At 38.9% G+C, this 20456-nt stretch overlaps 1 protein-coding gene across 1 annotated transcript; it reads left to right on the top strand.

Annotated features, from left to right (window-relative positions):
• The first annotated feature begins 404 nt into the window (after positions 1-404).
• On the top strand, positions 405-13667 carry GJA1 (gap junction protein alpha 1). The gene is made up of 2 exons (XM_059177702.1): positions 405-598; positions 10745-13667. The coding sequence occupies exon 2, from the start codon at positions 10761-10763 to the stop codon at positions 11907-11909; it is 1149 nt and encodes a 382-aa protein (XP_059033685.1). The 5' UTR covers positions 405-598; positions 10745-10760; the 3' UTR covers positions 11910-13667.
• The last annotated feature ends 6789 nt before the right edge of the window (positions 13668-20456 follow it).

Here is a 20456-nt window from a genome sequence, read left to right as displayed (position 1 = left end):
GCACTGGCTAAACTCTGTTCCACCATTTTTATTTACTGCAACATGAAATATGCAATATATATAATTTAGGAAAAGATTATAATATTATAAAATACAGAACTTTTTATTATCCCTGGACTTTTGGTGAAACAATCACTAAACTAAAACCAGTAATTGCTATCTATAAAGAGTAAATACAAGTAATGGCATTCATGTCTCTAATGCTATTCCATTTTTCTGGTCAGCAAATTTCAACTACAACTTGATCTCAACCTGGCTATTCCTCTGTGGCCTTCCTCCCCCACTTTTCCACGTTCACCGGCCTCCTCTCCACTCTCCTCCCCGCCTTTCCTCTGCCCCTCCCCTTCCCCAGCCCCTCCTCCTCGTTGAGTCAGTGGCTTGAAACTTTTAAAAGCTCTGTGCTCCAATTAGAAAAAAGCTTTTACGAGGTATCAGCACTTTTCTTTCATTAGGGGCAAGGAGTGAAGAAAGTACCAAACAGCAGCAGACTTTTAAACTTTAAATAGACAGGTCTGAGTGCCTGAACTTGCTTTTTCATTTTACTTCATCCTCCAAGGAGTTCAATCACTTGGCGTGCCTCCTTCTTTTAAGAGAAAGAGTAAGTTAAAAAAAGAACAAAACAAACTTTACCTATTCGTTTCTTTTTCTACACGTAAAAGTTTTCTAAAGTTTTAAAATGTTTTAACTGTAGCTTTGATATGATACTGTAAGTAGAATGATGTACTTAAAAATGTGTCTCTAGTTTTAAATTTCAAATTGAACGTTCAGTATTTTCTTAACTGTTGAAAAGTTTCTAACAGTAATGCAACAGGTAAAATAAGATCTAGACCTTTCCGATTACAATAAAGCACCAGTTTACTGGATATTTGGTTCTTCATTTTAGAGTGTAATTTTACTTTTTCTGGTAATGGATAACAGCCTAGGTGTTTTGTGACTGGGGTGGGGGGACGGTTGGGGCCTGAGTTGGGGATTTGACGGACAACATCACAAAAATCAAAGTGCAAATTTGCTTAGCTTGCTTGCTATAGAATTCTACACTTCTTGCTTTTTCATATGTAAATCATGATTGATGTTCTATAGCCCGGCCAAGCAAACTTCTTAACAAAGTGCTTTGTTAAGACCTTGCGGTTACTTGACTTCCACGTGGTTCCTTCCTAGAATTTTCCCCCAGTAAACAAAAAGATAAAAAATCAGAGTTGTAATACTGAGGTTTTTAAAGCAACAGTAAGTAGTTATTTTGTTAGCAACCACTATGGAAACACGAGACCCTCAGGAGAGCCACCTTTTTTACTCGACCACGTTGGCGATTCAGCAGATGAATCCCTTGAATGGGTGGCGGTTACTTACAAAGCATTAGAAGGGAAGAAGAGACGTTTAGAACAAAAGTGAATGCCAGGGTGCGTTTCCAAAACCGCCTCCTAAGACTGAAACTCTTAGAAAGAATATGGAACAAAATTTCTTAAGCGGAGCCTTAGAGGAAGCTAGCCCCCCCCCCCACTCCGCCCCGCGACCCCTCCTAATGCCTGTCCGAACCTGTAACAGACTTCAGAACTGTAGGGCAACTTTGGGTTGGAGTTGCTTGGGTGCTGCTTGTAGGCAGTGATTACGTTGATTTTTTTATTTTAAAGTGTTCAGTTTCTTAAATGCTCCTGTTGGTAACACTCATTCTGTTAGCCAGAAATGCAACCGTGCATTTTCGTGCCCGTTAAGGATTTTATCTGTTCACACTTCACAGGCCAAAGTAATTAGTTTAAATTCTTGGTGCGAGCCTGAGGTTTGAAGTATTTGCACCGGCGAATGCTGAAAAGCAAATAAAAATGAAAGCTTAGGCGGAGGCGGGTGGGGTGAGGGGGGGCTCGGGGCGCCTCTGCCATCTTAGCATCTGTCGGGCTCGCCGGGGACTCCTGCGCTGCCCGAGCCTCGGGGTTTGTTGAGGTTTTACTATGTTTCCCTGAAATCCTTACCAGCCAAATCGGGCTCAGGTCCGCGGGAGCCACTGGAAAGGAAGGGGAGGGGGAGAGAAGCAGGGGCGGATGGACTGCGTGCCAAATGGTTAAAGAAGAGCAAACGATTAATTAAATTAAACGTGTCCATCTAATTTACCTTCTGTTCCCCCCTCTTTTTTTCTCTTAAACTTGCTGCATCCTACTGTGTAAACTTTGGTAAGGCAATCTGAGTCCTTTGGGAATTACCGTGCTTATTTATATTGCACTTGTAACTCTCTTAGAAGTTCTCGAAACTTCCCAAGAATGGGGGTGGAGAGTCCGGGGGGGGGGGGTGCCTGCCTGTAATGAAATGAGGAAAGAGCTAATGACGTGTCCAAAGGCAGATCGGTAGAGAATTCAGAAACTCAAATCTTGAGTTCCGAGCAGTGGGTTGCTCACACTAACTTCTTAAGTATCCCAACGTTTGCTGAGCGTCTCTGATAGTTTATCATAATCTCCCCGGACCCACCTTGTACTCATCCTCACCCTGAGGCGTGCCTGTGCTTCTCTTTAGAAGTGCAAAATGGGGGTGGGAAAGAGGGTGGATGTGGGTTTATTTGGAGGTGGGTTTAATTTCTGTTTCACCAACCAAGTTAGTAATAAAAAGATGCTTCCTCTCACCCTCTGAAAATTAGACACACTTGATCACCAACCAAGTCCCCTGTTGGAATTTGAACAATGGATTGATATTTCTTAAAGAAGCCTAATTTTTACTTTTGTACGAGGATTGTTGAAAATAAAAGCCTGTCCTAATGCAAAGAAAGATTTCATTAAATTAATTTCATCTCAAATAATGAAAAAAAATTGGTTAGGTAGAAAATACCTCCGGGGAAGTGTAATTGATTTTTCTAGGTAGGCCAAATTGACTGAAAATTATACCAATGGCAGGGGTAGTTTCTGTCGTGGCAGTGTGTATGTGTGATGCTTTGTACTTCCTAAAGTCAGAGTATAGCTGTCACCTGTCCTTTGTGTGGAAAATGGCAGTGGCAGGGTTGTGCTCCTACTTCTTTCACAGGTTCCACACATTTCTAATGCTTTTCAGAGTTTATCACCACAGCTGTCCCATCCACTCAGTTTTTCACCCTTTAATATGTAATTGATTCCTACATTGCTGACCTGCTGTGGGAACAAGGTTTCAAAGATACTCTGTAGCAAGCATCTGAAAGGGTGTGTTTGCAGATATTGAGAGTTGTTTTCTTACTTAGATGTTTCCAATTCCTGCATAGAGAAGAATGGAAACTCATGATACAGTGCATTCCTTCCTTTCTTTTATAATATCCAGAGGTGTAGCTTGGTATGAAGCCTTTTATATATGATACCGGAGGGAAGGGAATGATAGGAAAGTCACCAGTGATTAATACCTTCTACTCCACCTTTCCTGTTGTTCTGACTTCTCTCCAAGACTCTTGGTTGTTGAAATAGATTGTTGAAGCTTATCCACAGACAGCAGTTCAGCTCTGGAGGGAAGCGTAGTTATCTAGTGTTTATCATTAAGGCCAATACTCAAAATAGGTAAATCAAGTTAAAAAAAAAAAATCCCCAGGGTTTCCCCTTCATGGGAGGTTAATTGGATATATATGTACATATATTTTGACCCTTGGGCTAACTCTCTAAAGTCTTCACTTTGCCTGTCTAAATTCGCCATTTGGCTATGTGTGTACATGTTATCTTTTGCGAAAGTGAAAAAACAAATCATAGAAATGTGTTATCACTGGCTTTAGCCTTAAATTTTTCTGTAAATTTTATATCCAAATTTCCCTAGTTTTCTAAGTAATTTCTAGAAAAAAACGTTTTATGGAATGCTTAAAATTCACAGTAATAGAGAATGGGGTGTTTTGGGGTTTTATTGTGTGTGTGTCTGTTTTTAGCAATTTCTGTGAGCCAGATCCATTCTAAAGGATAGGGCGCTTTCCATGATTTGGGGAAGATGCCTTCAAGTAAAAATGAAGACAGGCAGATATTCTTTGTTTTTTTTCCCCTCCTTATCAGCAGATAAAGGGTAAATTCTTCCTTCCCACAGATCTATATGGGATTGCTAAGGTTGCAGTGTTGTACTCAATAAAAGAGCATCTTGAAAACCGATTTTGATCACCATTAGGAAAATGTTAATAATTTCCTAGTTGCTGTTTTGCTAAAGAAAATATTTCAAGATAAGAAAATAAATGAGCTGTATCTATATCCAAAGATCTTTTAAAGAATAATAACTAAACTTTATTGAGCTCTTAGAGCTCTTAAGTGCGTGAGTTATCTTATTCAGTGCTCACTGAAGAAAATAAATCAGTACACTTGTGAGTACCCTAATGGTGTGTTTACGTGATGACAAAATAACCAGGCTGTTCAGTAGAAATAGTTCGGAGGTGAGTGCAGGGGAACACCAAGAACTGAGAGAAATTACATCTTTGAAGCCCATCAGATCACGGTAGAAGAACATAGCTTTTGCCTGTGGCTTCTGGCTTAGGGTTTTTCTTTGGCACTTCTCTTGGCGGGTAGTTGAGTGGTAGCTGCTGAATTGGGGCAGGGTGTTGACTCTCTTTGGTAGGCATCATTCTGTCTTTAGAGTTCCTCACCCCCCAACATCCATGTCATCTCACTGTTTGTGGACGTTGGTGTTAATTGACTATGTGATAAACAGGGGTAAGAACCAAGGAAAGACAGGTCGTCTCCCCCCACCCCCCAAAAAAACCCCATGCAGTTCTGTGCCCTGCATCATGCCTGAGGAAATAAAATGGTATCATTCTTTACAGAGGAATCTATGGATAATCAGAGACCCAAGAAGCAGAATTGTAAATAGAATAGATGTTTGAATGGAGTAGTTTGATAACAGCACAGAGTTAGGCTAACTGCCCAGGTATAAGGAAGCAAAGTTTGTGTATTATTTGATGAATAGGGAATACTTGGCATGGTACCCAATTTAATTGCCTGCATAGACGGCTACATTGAGATGCCCTGTCACCCAGGGTTGCTCTCAGCTGTTGCTCTCCCCCTTCAGAGCCCCAGGCCTACCTCAAGATCTGTCGTTCTAGAAATAAAAACAAGTTTAAATAGGCCCGTTCTTCTGTTGCAAGGCATTCTGGTGTTATTCTTGGTAATGATTATATCATTTAGTGCAGTCAGAGTGAGAATACGGCAGAATGGGGGGATGGCGGCACAAGGTGCTGGTTGTGGTGGTTTTACAGTCTGAAGCTGTAAGGACATAATAGATTGAGTAAATACTGTGATACCTGACGCAATGTAGCAGGAATCCCAAATTACTGTGATGTCACATAATTCAAGAGGCTCTTTGTTTAAGAACCTTTTTTCCTTATATCAGTCCTTATTGCCTGTTCAGGAATCATCTGAAGCATGTTGTTTCAACAGACAGTTTTCAGTTTTAGCAATTATCACTTGGAAATTTAATGTCTGGGGGCGCCTGGGTGGCTCAGTGGGTTAAAGCCTCTGCCTTCAGCTCAGGTCAGGACCCCAGGGTCCTAGGATCCAGCCGGACATCAGGCTCTCTGCTCAGCAGAGAGCCTACTTCCCTTTTCTCTCTCTGCCTGCTTGTCTGCCTACTTGTGGTCTCTGTCAAATAAACAAAATCTTTAAAAAAAAAAAAAAAAAAAAGAAAGGAATTTAATGTCTGTATAACGTGAGATGCTAACAGTACTTTTGTTTTTACTATGAAATTCTCATATTTAATTAAATGGAAACTTAGAAATTCTGGATTTATGTAAGAAAATCCCCAAAGAGGTAGTAAACAACACTGGTGAATGGAATTTGGTGCCCCGGACCCTTTTTTGGTACAGGCCACCTTTAATTCAATTAATAGGTACATATTTAGAGTCTCTGACTCTTAAGTACTTTGGAGACAGCAGTAGACAAAGGAACACCCTAGTGGGGCTCACATTCCAGTTGAGAGAAACAAGATAGTACTAAGTCCTTGTCATGGAGGAGATAAACAACAAACAGGTTAAGTATCTATAATATTTCAAATAGAGCTAAAGATCATTACAAATAAACACCACCACCACCCCCCCCCCGCAAAAAAAAAAAAAAAAAAAAAAAAAAAAAAACCTACAACAAAAAAACAGGACAAAGGGAATAGGAAGCGCCCAGACTGGAGGGCTGGCTGATGAAGTGAGACCAAAGTGGAGACCTACAGAAGTGAGGAGGTGAACCACAAAGACCGAACAGAGCTGAGCAGGACAGAGCAGCTTGTTTGTTCTCGAGGTTGGCCATTGGAGGAGAATGGTTTGGCAAGCAGGGGTGACTAGGCTAGTGACCTGAAACCTGAGGAGGTGATGATGGCCAAGATCAGGCTAGGAGCAGGGGTGGTGGTGAGATTCCGTCAGACTGGGTTTTGGGGTGAGGATAAAGCCTGTAGTATTTGCTGACAGAATGAATGTGGGTTATGTTAATTATGTGTGGATGTTAGTATTACCAAGGAACATCTGGCTGTTGTAATTGTAGAGGAATGGTCAGGACTGAGCCCCCTCAGTCAAGGGACAGGGGTTAAAGTTAATAGAAAAACATTAGGAGGTTTACATTTTACTTTAGGGGCTTAAAATTTTTTGGTTTTAGTGTATTAAACACACACACAGCATTACCCTTTTCCCCAAATAGCTCTATTTAATGATTTTTTTAAAGATTTAATTTATTCATTTGACAAAGATCACAAGTAGGCAGAACAGGCAGAGAGAATGGGGAAGCAGGCTCCCCGCTGAGCAGAGAGCCTGATGTGGGACTCGATCCCAGGACCCTGAGATCATGACCCAAGCTGAAGGCGGAGGCTTAACCCACTGAGCCACCCAGGCGCTCATATATAATGATTTTTATGAGGAACTTACATAGTCCTTTTCTTAAACATTTAGCCCTCAAGATTTTTTCTCTTTATCTTCTTGAAGTGCTTAGTCAAAAGTAATTTGAAATTGAAGCTTTATTTTCATTTTAAATACGGTGTTTGAGTCCTCGTGCTCTTGGGGAGCGTCAGATGGAAGTGGAGGGGTGAAGGGTGAGCTTCATTCCCAGGTGCCCAGACAGCCTCTGCGCCTGATCTGGGGCCACCCCTTTGCCCTTTTTAGATACTCTGTCTCTTTCTACTCTTCTGACATTTCCCCAATCCTAAATATTTTGAACAAGAAAGCACCGAAAATGTCAAGGAACCCTTGGCTTGCTTCCTGGCCTGAAACTTCAGAAACAACCTGGTGCATTTGTTTACAAAAGAGAAAAGAGACAAACTAATTTCCCAGCACTTCTCACTCACCAAAATCGGATTCCATCAAGCTGGCGAGTGCCAGTTTGTTAACAAATGTTACCAAGTGATTGTGATGCGGTTCAGGAATCTCCAGACAGGTCGTGCTCACATATCTGTGGCTTTTGACATCTAGTTTAGAAGGCTATGAAGAACAAAGAAAAATGTGACCTAATACAGTGCACAGAGGACAGAGGAGGATGCTTCAGCACTTGCTTCTAATGAGAACTTTGTATAACTCCTTAACTAAGACTTGACTCTACCTACAAAGTTGCAACCTGGGAACATTCAGCTGACTCCACTTCTGTGCACTTCTCATGTATCATGTAAAAAATACACCTGTCTTACACTGGTGAATATGAATGCAGGATATAGTCTGTAAATCAATGCCAGGGATTCTGTGAACATAAAATTATGCCTAGTATTTATAAAAAGACATTAATTGACTAAGACCTGGAAAAATGAAAATACGAATGGGGTTGGGGAGATCAGCTAGTCGATAAAACTTTTGACTCACAACAAAGGGAACACCTACCAGAAAAGGTAACTATTTTTGTTACCTCTCCTTGAAAATCACAAGCATTTAACCATCACATTAAACATTATCTGATGGTCTCTGTGATAGTGGTAATGACTGGTTACAGCATACTAGATGTCTAATTGGATAATTCATCTCATCCAGTTGAAAGAGTAGAACTTACTAATGCAAATGGCAGTTGTGTGGGTGCTTAAAGAAAATACAACTTTGCAGTCAAGTTGCTGGTATATTAATAAAGAACTACTACCTAGTGAACTAACTGCTCAGTGACCCAAATCACATACTGTGGCACTGTGGGGTATTTTTTGGAATCTCAGAATTACATGAAAGTCAGGTTTTATTTTCCATAGAATATACTGAAGCTTAGTAATTAATTGCCATGAGTATCTACATAATCTTATTTTAACTTTGAACCTTGAATCAAGATGAAACACCAAAATGACCTCTCAGTATGCCCAGTAATACATGAGCTCGATCATTGAGTGAATTTGATGAGATGTATGCAGACAGTTTATCATTTTAGAGTTGATTGTTTTTGCGGTCCCCCTTCCCTCCCGGCAGTTGGAGTACTGAGCAAAAGCAGATGACACTGGCAAAATACTCTAATTCTCTGCAAACAGAATTAAGGCCAATTTACACATCATCACATAGAAACTATCTATTGATAAAGCTCCAAAAATTCTGTTGTGTTTGTTTGACCCTCATGGACTGTACTTCTTCATTCCCAGGGTAGTATTTTCTACTAAATTGTAGGTTTTTTCTTTCACGTCCTCTCAACCATCAAACTGTCCATCAAAGCTCAATTACTCCCTATCACTTCGAGCCTTCCCTTGACTCTCTTTGTCAACCTTATACGCCTTTGTTCTTTTTTCCCTTTGTTCTTTTTTGATTTTTTGACTTCTCTTTTTATATCAGTTTCAGTAACATGTCACTTCAGAATCTAAAATGGCCCTTCCCAAAAGTAGAAGGGAAGCTCCCTTTTTTATGACCATTGGAAAAGTATTTCTGTGACCTGCTCACCCACCTCCCACTCTTCCCTTAGCATTCTTTGGCACCAGTCTTTGGGTTGCCATCAGAGACACCCATCAGCTGCTAATTTAGATAGCTGGTACGTAGTTTTGCTTTATGGATCAGCCATTTCTTTGTTCCATCCAGGAAATCCCAGGCCAGATTTCCATTCTACTTTTTCTGGCCTCTGCAACCCAGAGGTGCAGGTATTAAATGGCAAAGTAATATTGCATGGGGGAGAGGGGGAAGACTCCCTTGGATTTCATTTACTTCCTCCAAGGAGAAGGTGGTTCATAATTCAATACCAGATGAGAAACTTTCGTATTCGTATAATGAATGTATTTCCAAGAAGCCTGTGTAATCCTCTACTTTCAGTTGCACTACTTAAAATTTCATTACTGAGCTCCTGGAAAGTCTTTGCTTGTTTTTGATTATTAAATAATCTTTGACCACTTCATCCTTTTTTTTACTCTCCACTTAATACTCTGCTGAAAATTAAACTATAGTCTCTGTGGCTGCCACATGTAATGTCACACATTTTTTCCCAGCTCTCCGCCCTTGCTAAGATTGTATCAAAGCATAAAAACATTTCTAGCCTTAATCCAGCTTTACTATAATTTTAAAACCAGTGTGGTGCATTGGAAATCCTTAGCCTTGGTATCATAGGTCTTGTGGCTCTGTTGATGGCTGAGTATTTCCTATACCTTGAAGAGTTCAACTTTCATCAGTTAAATGAACTATTGGCAATTAGCATAAATTGAATTAGCTAAATAACTTTTGAGATCCCTGTGGCCTCCACAGACATGGGTCCATTTCTTATCCCCAGCAATGGGGAAATCCTAGGCTTAGGTATTGACAAAGTGAAATCTCATGTACAGAATGAGGTTCTAAAGCCCCTCAGGGAAATTGAAAGCATATAGCAGTCAAAAGATGAAAGGCCAGTCATTTTTGCTAGAGATAACACTTTAAAATGCCTACCCCCCTTAGGCTATAACTAGTATTGAGACAGATTGAACTTTTACTTGAAATGTGTTGTGCCAGGGTTCCTGGGCCCAGTGGGTTAGGCCTCTATTTCTTGGTTTCAGCTATGGTCTGGATCTCATGGGTCAGGAAGTTGAGCCCCATGTGGAGCTCCACACTCCATGGGAGTCTGCTTCAAAATTGTTTCCCTCTGCCCTTCCCCCAACTCGAATGCATACGCATTCTCTCTAAAATAAACAGATCTTTTCAAAAAAGTGATGTGCATGTAATCTTCAATTTTTTGAAAGTAGTTTCCTGCACATAATGACACATTATGTCAAAATGGTGTATTTTAGTACAACATACTTTTTCTCTGGGCAGAAGACAGACTTTTGAACTACGTAAGTCACTGCTTAAGAAGAAACAAGTATAAATGATCATAATCTAGAATATGCACAGAATACAACTGAAATAGCAAGGGGAAACAGTTTAGAGTACAATTAGGAATAAAATGCTGTATAAATAAGATTGAGGTTTGGAAACAGGTTGTGTGTGTGTGTTCTCATGGGTGTTCTTATCCCAGTTCTTAAACCCGTACTTTTTGAATACCATCCTTCAGAATTTTGCTTAGGCATGCATCCAGACACAAGCCTACCTGGCAAGAATTGTCCTAATTTATCAGACGGATAAAATAAGCAGAGGTACTTAGCATAGACAGTTTCTCAAGTCACATGGTGGGGCAGTGGTTGAGCAAGTAACATATCTTTGCAAGTTGAGGTTGCAGCTTACTGGGCATGTCAGCTCTGCTTCTAAGCCTTACCGTATCTCAGGAAAATCGTGAGACTTATTTGCAGGGGAAAATGGGACAGGAAGAGTTAGAATTTTTTTTTTTTTTTTTTTTTTTTTGTAAAGTGTTAGAAAGATATGGGATCTTTTGTAATATTTTGACTATTGACTGGAAACAGCTATACATTTTAACTGATAATTTGTAGTCCGTGATCATGTTGTCTTTTTGTTTCTTTTCAGGTGATACCCAGGCAACATGGGTGACTGGAGTGCCTTAGGCAAACTCCTTGACAAGGTTCAAGCCTACTCCACTGCTGGAGGGAAGGTGTGGCTGTCTGTCCTTTTCATTTTCCGAATTCTGCTACTGGGGACTGCGGTTGAGTCAGCCTGGGGTGATGAGCAGTCTGCCTTTCGTTGTAACACCCAACAGCCTGGTTGTGAAAACGTCTGTTATGACAAATCCTTCCCGATCTCTCACGTACGCTTCTGGGTCTTACAGATCATATTTGTGTCTGTTCCCACACTCTTGTACCTGGCTCACGTGTTCTACGTGATGCGTAAGGAAGAGAAACTGAACAAGAAAGAGGAGGAACTCAAAGTTGCCCAGACGGATGGTGTCAATGTGGAGATGCACTTGAAGCAGATTGAAATAAAGAAGTTCAAGTATGGTATTGAAGAGCACGGCAAGGTGAAAATGCGAGGGGGCCTGCTGCGAACCTACATCATCAGTATCCTCTTCAAGTCTGTCTTCGAGGTGGCCTTCTTGCTGATCCAGTGGTACATCTATGGATTCAGCCTGAGTGCCGTTTACACTTGCAAAAGAGATCCCTGCCCTCATCAGGTAGACTGCTTCCTCTCTCGCCCCACAGAGAAAACCATCTTCATCATCTTCATGCTGGTAGTGTCTTTGGTGTCTCTTGCCTTGAACATCATCGAGCTCTTCTATGTCTTCTTCAAGGGTGTTAAGGATCGTGTGAAGGGGAAGAGCGATCCTTACCATGCTACCACTGGCCCACTGAGCCCCTCCAAAGACTGTGGCTCTCCAAAATACGCATATTTCAATGGCTGCTCCTCACCCACGGCTCCCCTCTCACCCATGTCTCCTCCTGGGTACAAGCTGGTTACTGGAGACAGAAACAATTCTTCCTGCCGCAATTACAACAAACAAGCAAGTGAGCAGAACTGGGCTAATTACAGTGCAGAACAAAATCGAATGGGGCAGGCGGGAAGCACCATCTCCAACTCCCATGCACAGCCTTTTGATTTCACTGATGACAACCAGAATTCTAAAAAACTAGCTCCTGGTCATGAACTGCAGCCACTAGCCATTGTGGACCAGCGGCCTTCCAGCAGAGCCAGCAGCCGTGCCAGCAGCCGACCTCGGCCTGATGACCTGGAGATCTAGAGCCAGGCTTGAGAGCATTGAAATTCTGCTCAGTTGTGGAGAAAAGAAAAGGTGCTGTAGAAAGTGCACCTTAGGTGTTCATTTTGTCCCAGTGGAGGTGGTACTCAACAGCCTTTATCATGAGGCTTAGAAAACACAAAGACATTAGAATACCTGGGTTCGTTGGGGGTGTTTGGGATAGGTGGGTGGAGAGGGAGGGGATAAGGGAGGTACAAGTTGGTATTTAATGTAGTTGATTGAAAGAACTTAAGTTCTAAATATAAATTGCATTAGGTGATACATAGCTAAGGGCTTTTTCTCCCGTACACCCCCCCCCCCCCCGAATAGTTCTGTGTATGTGAAAGAGTGGGTGATATTTTTGGTTAAATACTTTTTGTTTTTGTTTTACCATGAAACTGAAATAACTTTGGCCAGGAAAAAAAAATACTTCTTGGACATCTTGTTTCATTTTACCAAGAAAAAGTTGAAAGATTGTCCTTAATATCCCTGCTAAAACATTCCATTGTTAAAATTTGCACTTTGAAGGTAAGCATTTTAGGCCTGACCCTCCAGGTGTCCGTGGACTTGTCATACTATTTTCTAGTCTTGGTATCAGTTAAAGGTTCAGACAAGGCCCACAGAAGAAGATTTTCCATGCATTTTCAAATCTCAGCCAGTCATATGTACATTATTATTATTTTATTCTTTTACTCTACTTGCATCCTGTTAATGCCATCACTTTTTCATCATTCCTCAACTACTGTTCACATTCATTAATGGTTTCTATAAACATTTTTAAAACAGTTGGGATATCACTTAACATTTTTTGAATTAGAGTCAGGGAAGCAAGCCATGCTCAATATTTAACAATCACTTGTATGTGTATGTATGTGGAAGAGTGTGTTTTATTTGTCATGTATTGGTACAAGCAGAGCAGTATAAACTCAACAAACACAGATTTGAAAATAATGCACACACAGTGTTCAAATTTGAGCCTTTCTCATGGATTTTTGTGGTGTGGGCCAATATGGTGTTTACATTATATAATTCCTGCTGTGCGAGTAAAGCATACTTCTTTTTTCCCCTAAGTGTTTTTTCCCTATGAATCCTATTGTGGATACTGGTTTTGTTAATTATGATTTTTCCTTTTTTTTTCTCTTTTTTAGAATATAGCAGTAATGCTATTGCTGAAATGGATGATTTTCTTCTGAAATGTAATCATGGATGCTTGAATGATAGAATTTTAGTACTGTAAAGAGGCTTTAGTAATTAATGTGAGACACTTAGAAGAAATGCTTAGAGTGGGCTTTTAAGTGTGCCTAAATGAATTCTGCAGTAACTGGTATTCTTGGTTTTGTCCTACTTAATACACTTTAAGAACTTGTATTCTGTTATGAGTTAGACAGTCTTTTGGAGTGACCAGCAACTTTGATGTTTGCACTAAGATTTTATTTGGAATGCAAGAGAGGTTGAAAGAGTTTCAGTAGTACACATGTAACTAATTTATTTGAAATATACCCTAAAGAAATTCACCAGTGTCTTCAAATGCCTTTTTAAAACTCATCAGAGATGATTAGTGAAAATGCAGAGGATCATACTTTCCTTGCATGTCAGCTACATAAACAATTTTGTACAATGAAAAACACTAATTCGTTTGTTTGACATTCCATGTTAAACTACTGTCATCTTCAGCTTCATTGCATGTAACGTAGACCTAGTCCATCAGATCATGTGTTCTGGAGAGTGTTCTTTATTCAATAAAGTTTTAATTTAGTATAAGGATAGCCTCTATACCCTGTGTGATTTTTAAATCTTGTGATACATCTATTCATGATTACGAAAGACATTTCCATTGACGATGGTGATTTAGGCATATAAGATTCACAAGTTTCAGGAGTCTTCAAAAAATAGTAGGTTCAGTGCAACATTGATGTTAACATTTTGGGTATTTGTTCAACTGAGAAGAAGATAAAGTAACCAAGTGTTGAATTTGGAATGTAAGATGAATGAGATGTGGGATAAAATTTAAAAGAAGGTAATGTTAATTATTTATGCAGATCTCACATGACAGAAGTAAGCATAAAAAGATAAGCTTGATATTTTAAAGCTGTGGAGCCTCCTGAAGATAATAAGAACAAGTCAGTATAAGTATGGTTATGCTCTGCAGCAAAAGAAGGAAGTAGATCTATGAGTCTGTTATTCCAAGACATTGTGAAAATACAGAAGATAGATTTTAGAAATTCCTAACACACTCTTACCACTCACACCTGTGCCCTCCCCCCTCCAATTGAAACATTCAGGGGGAGTAGAACAGTTTGGGGCAATGTATAGTATTTCTGTAGTTTAAAAAGGAGTATTTGTAATAGTCCTAAGTCACATTTCAAGAGAATTCTTTAATTTTTAAAAATCTGCATATCCATTATCACAAAGCAAATGATTATTAGAGTATAAGATAATTACTAATTTAGAAATAATCGAGTCCAGTTCAGTTGCTGCTTTTTTTTTTAATGAGCAAAAGCTGCAAGATCTACCTAAAATCAAAGGATTATCTAATAACCAGTTTCCCAGTCAATTATTATAATTGGTAATGTCAGCATTTCTTCAGGTATTACCATTTGGCTGGCTGAGGAACCAATGGAAGAGGCAAGTTTTCTCTGCATGTATGTGTTTGCAGTTACTAGAGGGAATAGAGAAACGAATGACTTATTTCAGTGTAATGTTTCTATGTCCTGCACATGCCGGGGTCACAGGATATGGATGGACAAAACCACTGAATGTTGAAGATGCAGGGCACAGGTAGGACATAGGTTTCTGAGAGAGCTGTGTGGAGGAGGGAGGAATGGCAAATTACACTTCTCGGAAACCGTTCATTCTAAATATTTCCAAACTTAAAAGTTTTCATAATTTATTAAAAATAGGCATATTACAAATATACACAGTTTGGTAAATGTATAGATACATCCGAGAAGTTCTCATTCCCCAAAGAAATCACTACTAACTATGTATCAGGTACATTGTTAAGGAGTGGCAACTTTAAGAATGACCCCCACAGTTCTAGCCCAAGGAAGTTGAACATAGTGAACCCTTTCCGAAATTTAAAAAAAAAATGGTCCACTCTTCATTGGCTGTCTGCTTTCCTTAACTAAAACTTGAGTTGTGCTTAAAAATTATGGGAAAACTATGTGGTTTCATTCCGTAAATATTACTTATTTTTTTGCATAAAATTCCATCTTTAAAAAAATGAACATTTTTAATCTTCCAGAAGTAGTAGAACTTGATATGGTGGTGGAAATGTTTTATTCTGTTCACTACCGTAGTCGCTAGCCACGTCATCTATTGAGCACTTGAAAGGCGGCTAGTGAGTCTACAGAAATGAATGATTTAAATTTTTTTTTTAAGATTTTTTTTATTTATTTGACAGAGATCACAGGCAGAGAGGCAGGCGGAGAGAGAGGAGGAAGCAGGCTCCCTGCTGAGCAGAGAGCCCGATGTGGGGCTCCATCCCAGGACTCTGGGAGCAAGACCTGAGCCGAAGGCAGAGGCTTCAACCCACTGAGCTACCCAGGCGCCCCAGTGAATTTAAATTTTAATTAAAGAGCCACATGTGGCTAGTATCATATTGGGTAGGGTAGTTGTAGAGTTTGCCTGGGAGAAAAGTTTAATATTGAATGGAAATGGGGTAGTGGATGGTCATGCTAGAATAGGAAATAGGGAACTGAAACTGCCCGTTACTTTTCATAGTCTTAATAGCAGTATTTCATATACTATAGACATTAGGAAACTATTATTTTTAAATAAAGCCTCTACTTTTATGTGAAATTCTCTACTCTTGTTAGATAATCATATATTTTATGTTACCATTGGTTTATTTCAGAATTTTATATGCAAGTTTATGCTGCTTGTTTTTAAAAGTGGTATGATTGTCCAGTGTCTTCAGATAATTGGGAAGAAGTCCAGTGTCCTTATTTGGTTCAGTGCATTAATGTCTTCACCCGTGTGAGTCTCTATTAAGTTTCCAGGCCATGGGCTGTTCTTTTACCTTATTTTGAGAAAATTGCTGACCCTCAGCCTGCCCAGGATGCTCATTTTCTGCCTACACACCGCCTCTCCTAAAAATTCCAAACTTCAGATTCCAACATGCCAAAACATCTGTGCTTTGTACTTGGAGAACAAAATAATGAAGTTTGGGGGCTTATTAAAGTCTTAAAGTGAGTTCTTTTTATAAACAGCACACCAACAGTGTAGAAACATGTTTATAATTTTTACTGGCTCTGAGATTCTGTTTTTACCTTTTCTTGGTTGGGCAAATATAGCTGAGCCCTTGGCATGTCAGCATTCGCAGCTGGCAATTTTCAGAACTCAAGAGCAGACAACGGAACAAACACCATAGAAACATTGCTTCAACAAGAATAAAGAGTATCGTGTAAAGAAGAAAGCTAATTTGGAGGAAAGATTTTGCATTTGTTTCCTGGTCTTCAGAAGTGTCGAAATTTTAAGTCATCATTTCTTCTGGTGTCCGGATGTTTCTTCCAAACAACCAAATGCTTATTTGGGCTATGACGATAGAGTAATTTCAATGCCTACACACTTTTCCTGTTGAATACCAAAACTGAAAAGGCACCCACTTGGAAAGCAAAGCCTGGGTCAGAGTCTTTATTTAATGCAGTGAGCCATCGGCCTTCCTGCAGCATGGAACTAGAGCCTACTTGGGCATTCATGCTGGAATGTCTTGTCAGTTACTCTTCACAAAATTTAATCAGAATTAGGATAGACATTAAAATAGTTTTTAGTTGCTATAGTATCAGAAACTCTTAAATCTATTTTAAAAATAAGTGAAGAAAAGTGTAAGACTTTCTTCTGCTTTGAAAAACTTGGGTCAGAGTTAACGTATTTCATATATCCAGGCATATTTATTTATTCTAAACAATTTAGAAAAGCTTCCTCAAATAAAATGCAAACTAACCTTAAGGCTAAACTCTATGAAAATGACTACAGTTGAGGTTAACTCAAAGAACTCCAGGGAATGAAGGGGGAAATGTTGCGATTCACTAACACAGGACTTGAAGCCTCAACTCCAGCCAGAGTCCCAAAGTTGAATTGGTCATTGCCCTTGAAGACTTGGATGGGATTGTGGCTCTAGTTCAAGTTTTCCTCAACTCAGAGCAACTGGAATTACATTGGCCTTCATAGTGCTCTGCCATATTAATTTCTAGTCGTCCAAGCTACTCACTGTGTAAGGGTTTATTCAAAGATAGAACAACAGGAGAACTAGTTAAAGACAGTGTTTGTCCTAAGACAACTTTCCGTATTTTGGCCAAGCTTGTCAATGACTGCCTTTTTGAGGCAGGTAATTCAAAAATACCCCAGGGAGGGGAGCCACTTTACATTCATGAGTTTCAAATTTCAGTGAGACCAAAGTAATTTGGAAATTAAATGTAACTATATCCAACATCCTGCCATCTATAATTCAATGTTAAAACTGTAACAGAGAATTGCCTGTTATATTACTTTCTGTATACTTAAAATATATCATAATTTATAATGTTATAATTCATAATTTTAAAAATGAAAAATGACAGCAGATACAATAAATTGGATATGAGTAGGAATTTCAGTGTAGAACTTTAAGTCACATTTCTTCTCCATTTTCACATTCTTCATTTCTTCATTCTAACCTCTCGTCAGAGTTTTCTGGTTTGTCACAGCTGTACAACACACACACACTCCAGTTTTGTTCATAGCTGAAGTTTCAGTTTTGTCATTTTTCCATACTGAATCTGCAACTGAGGACAAAATGGATGAAATGACCAAAGCTCCCATCAGACTCCTTCCGTTCTATTTCTTATGCATATGTAGAAGAGTTTTGTTGCTAGATTGTTAATTAGGTGTTTGTTAATTTATGGCACCAGATACTTCCTTTCATCCTATATACCTTTTCCTTGCTCCCACAAATACTTACTTTTTAACAAACAAGTGCCAAGTTAAACATTTCAGTAGTAACTCTGGAATAATCTAGCAGGTGTTTAACATTTGTAATTAAAGACTATCATTTAAAACTATCAAAATACTCGTTTGATTTTCATCTTCATTCTGGTCCTCACTTGTCTGGAGCACTTGCAGCACGTATAATTAAAGAGTGTAAGAGCTGTAGGTGATGGTTATCTAAAACTCCAAACGTGGCAAATGTGGGAACTAGGGTGCCTTGGCATTTGACCAATTTTAGTCAGCATGATAGCCAAGCTTGGGCTCTGAACTGATGATTCTCCACGATAATTAGCTTTTATGTATGAGTGATAAAAGAGATAAAGAAGCTATAATGTATTCCACGTAATGCCGAATTAGAGAAAAATTTTGGTGTGGGAATCTATTCACATAAAATACACTAATACTGTAAGAAAAAAGAGTCGCTCTGAAAGAAAAAAGTGTGGTTAGTTAGTTAACAGGAATTAACAGCTTTTGCAGGTTTACAGTAGCACCTTAGCTTGGGAAATGAATCATTAAGACAAAAAAAAACCCTTCACTCTTTCGATGTGCAAAGCCCATACAGATGGTTCCCAGTTTATGATGGTTCGACTTAGAACTTTTTGACTTTATGATGGTGCAAAAGTGATAATATTCGGTAGAAACTGTACTTCAGATAGCTCTCTTGTGATACTGGGCAGAGCTGCAACTCCTAGTCATCCACACGATCAGGAAGGTGAACCCTCAGCCATTCTGTACCCATAACAGTGATTCTGTTTTTCACTGTCAGTACAGTATTCAATAAATTACATGAGATAGTTGATGCTTTATTATAAGACAGGCGTTGTGTTAGATGATTTTGCCTAACAGTAGGCTAATGTAAGTGTTCGGAGCTCATTTAGGGTAGGCTAGTCTAAGCTACAATGTTCCATAGGTTTGATGGACTAATGCATTTTCGATTTAATGATCTTTACAACTGCAGATGGTTTTATTGGGAGTTAACCCCTTCATAAGTCAAGGAAGATCTGCAGTTTGTGGTGACAAAGATAGCCCGATGATTGGTTCAGGTTTTAGACTGCATTTTGTTTTTCATTTAGAAAGTATTTTTAACAATCTTCTAAATTTGTGGCTAAATACAAGATGATGTTTAAAATGCCAGCACTGTTTTTAAAAGCCACATTGCATTAAGGCTGCGAATGGTTTCAAGAATTAGAAGCATGAATGTCTTAAGATTTTCCAAAAATCCCAGGACTTCTGGGGAATTTCCAATATTTGTAGAACATAAATTCTGTTGCATCTTGAAAAGTGTTCACAAACCTCAGATAATCAATACAAGTGTGCTCTGTGGTGAAATGATATGTTAAGCAAAAATGACTTAAGTGGAATTAGACAGGAAATTTCAAGAAAAGGTTGTCTAAAAAAATTCTTGCTGCATTAAATAAGATTTGGTCTTGTATTCATCCTTATATACTACACATTTTTATAAGATGGTGCTTTAAACAAGTCTTATGCCCTTTTCTGTTATTTTTAGTATCTCCCCAAACCATAAATAGAACCATATGTCAGGGTTAAGCTATATTGATGGTTCGGACATGGTGTACTTTTATTTTTACCATTTATTTCCATTTTTAGCAAGTAACATGTATTTTTCATCAATGATCAGATTTTGCATATTTTGCTTGTGGGCTAGAGGTCTGAGGAGTAAAATACTTTTCCTTTCACACTTTAAAATGCCCATGATTTCAAACATGAATTTTTTGAGAGTCTATCCAGAAATACTTTTTTTAAAAAATTTAAATTTATGGCTCTTGGAATTTTTGAAGCTGACAGCAGCACAGGTTAACTGAAACAGACTATTTGGATTAGTATTTGTCATTTATCCCCGTGTGACCTTGAACAAGATCTGTATAACTGCTAAGCTCCAGTCTTCCAACTATAAACAAGAATAAAAATTCATTTCTGCAAGGTTCTTGTGATGATTAAATGAGATATGAAAAAAGAACATAGGACATGCAGTAAGTCCTCGATAAATGGAAAGCAGTAACTAATAACGACAATTTCTTTCGAGGGAAATAAATGCTGGAAAGAAAAGATCGAGTACAGTCAAATTCAGAGTGTCAAAACACTACGTTTGTGTTTTCTTTTTCTTTTGTGTATGCGTGTTTTCCGCTTCCATAAAAATTTTAATAAGTGAAACAGTGATATGTCAATTTGTATATCACTAGGCCATTAGAAAACAAGTCTTAGTGTCTTACACAAACTTCAACAATGTAGATGAAGACTTGAAAATAAGAACAGTATAAATATGAAAACAAAACAAGGTAAGAAGCCCTTCAAATAAATTCAGTTCCTGGAGTAGCTAGGTGGGTACACACTGTAAGTAACCTTCAGAACTCCGAGAATTTGATGATATAAACTTGTGAGGTTGAGTCAGAATGTGTCCCCACCACAGAGTTGCTAAATGTCTAGAGCATTATTAACATTAAAAAAAGAAGAAGAAGAAGAAGAGAGGGAAGGAAAGATAGATTTCCAGTTAAGCAATCTTTACTGGCTCCCTTTGTCTTTATGGAAATAATGACTGCAATCCTTCGGTTGCCTCTCAGACAT

The sequence above is a fragment of the Mustela lutreola genome, chromosome 6 (assembly GCF_030435805.1).
Source record: "Mustela lutreola isolate mMusLut2 chromosome 6, mMusLut2.pri, whole genome shotgun sequence".
Classification (NCBI taxonomy): Eukaryota; Metazoa; Chordata; class Mammalia; order Carnivora; family Mustelidae; genus Mustela; species Mustela lutreola.
Note: the sequence above shows the minus strand (reverse complement) of the source record. Positions and strands in the feature narration are given on the sequence as shown.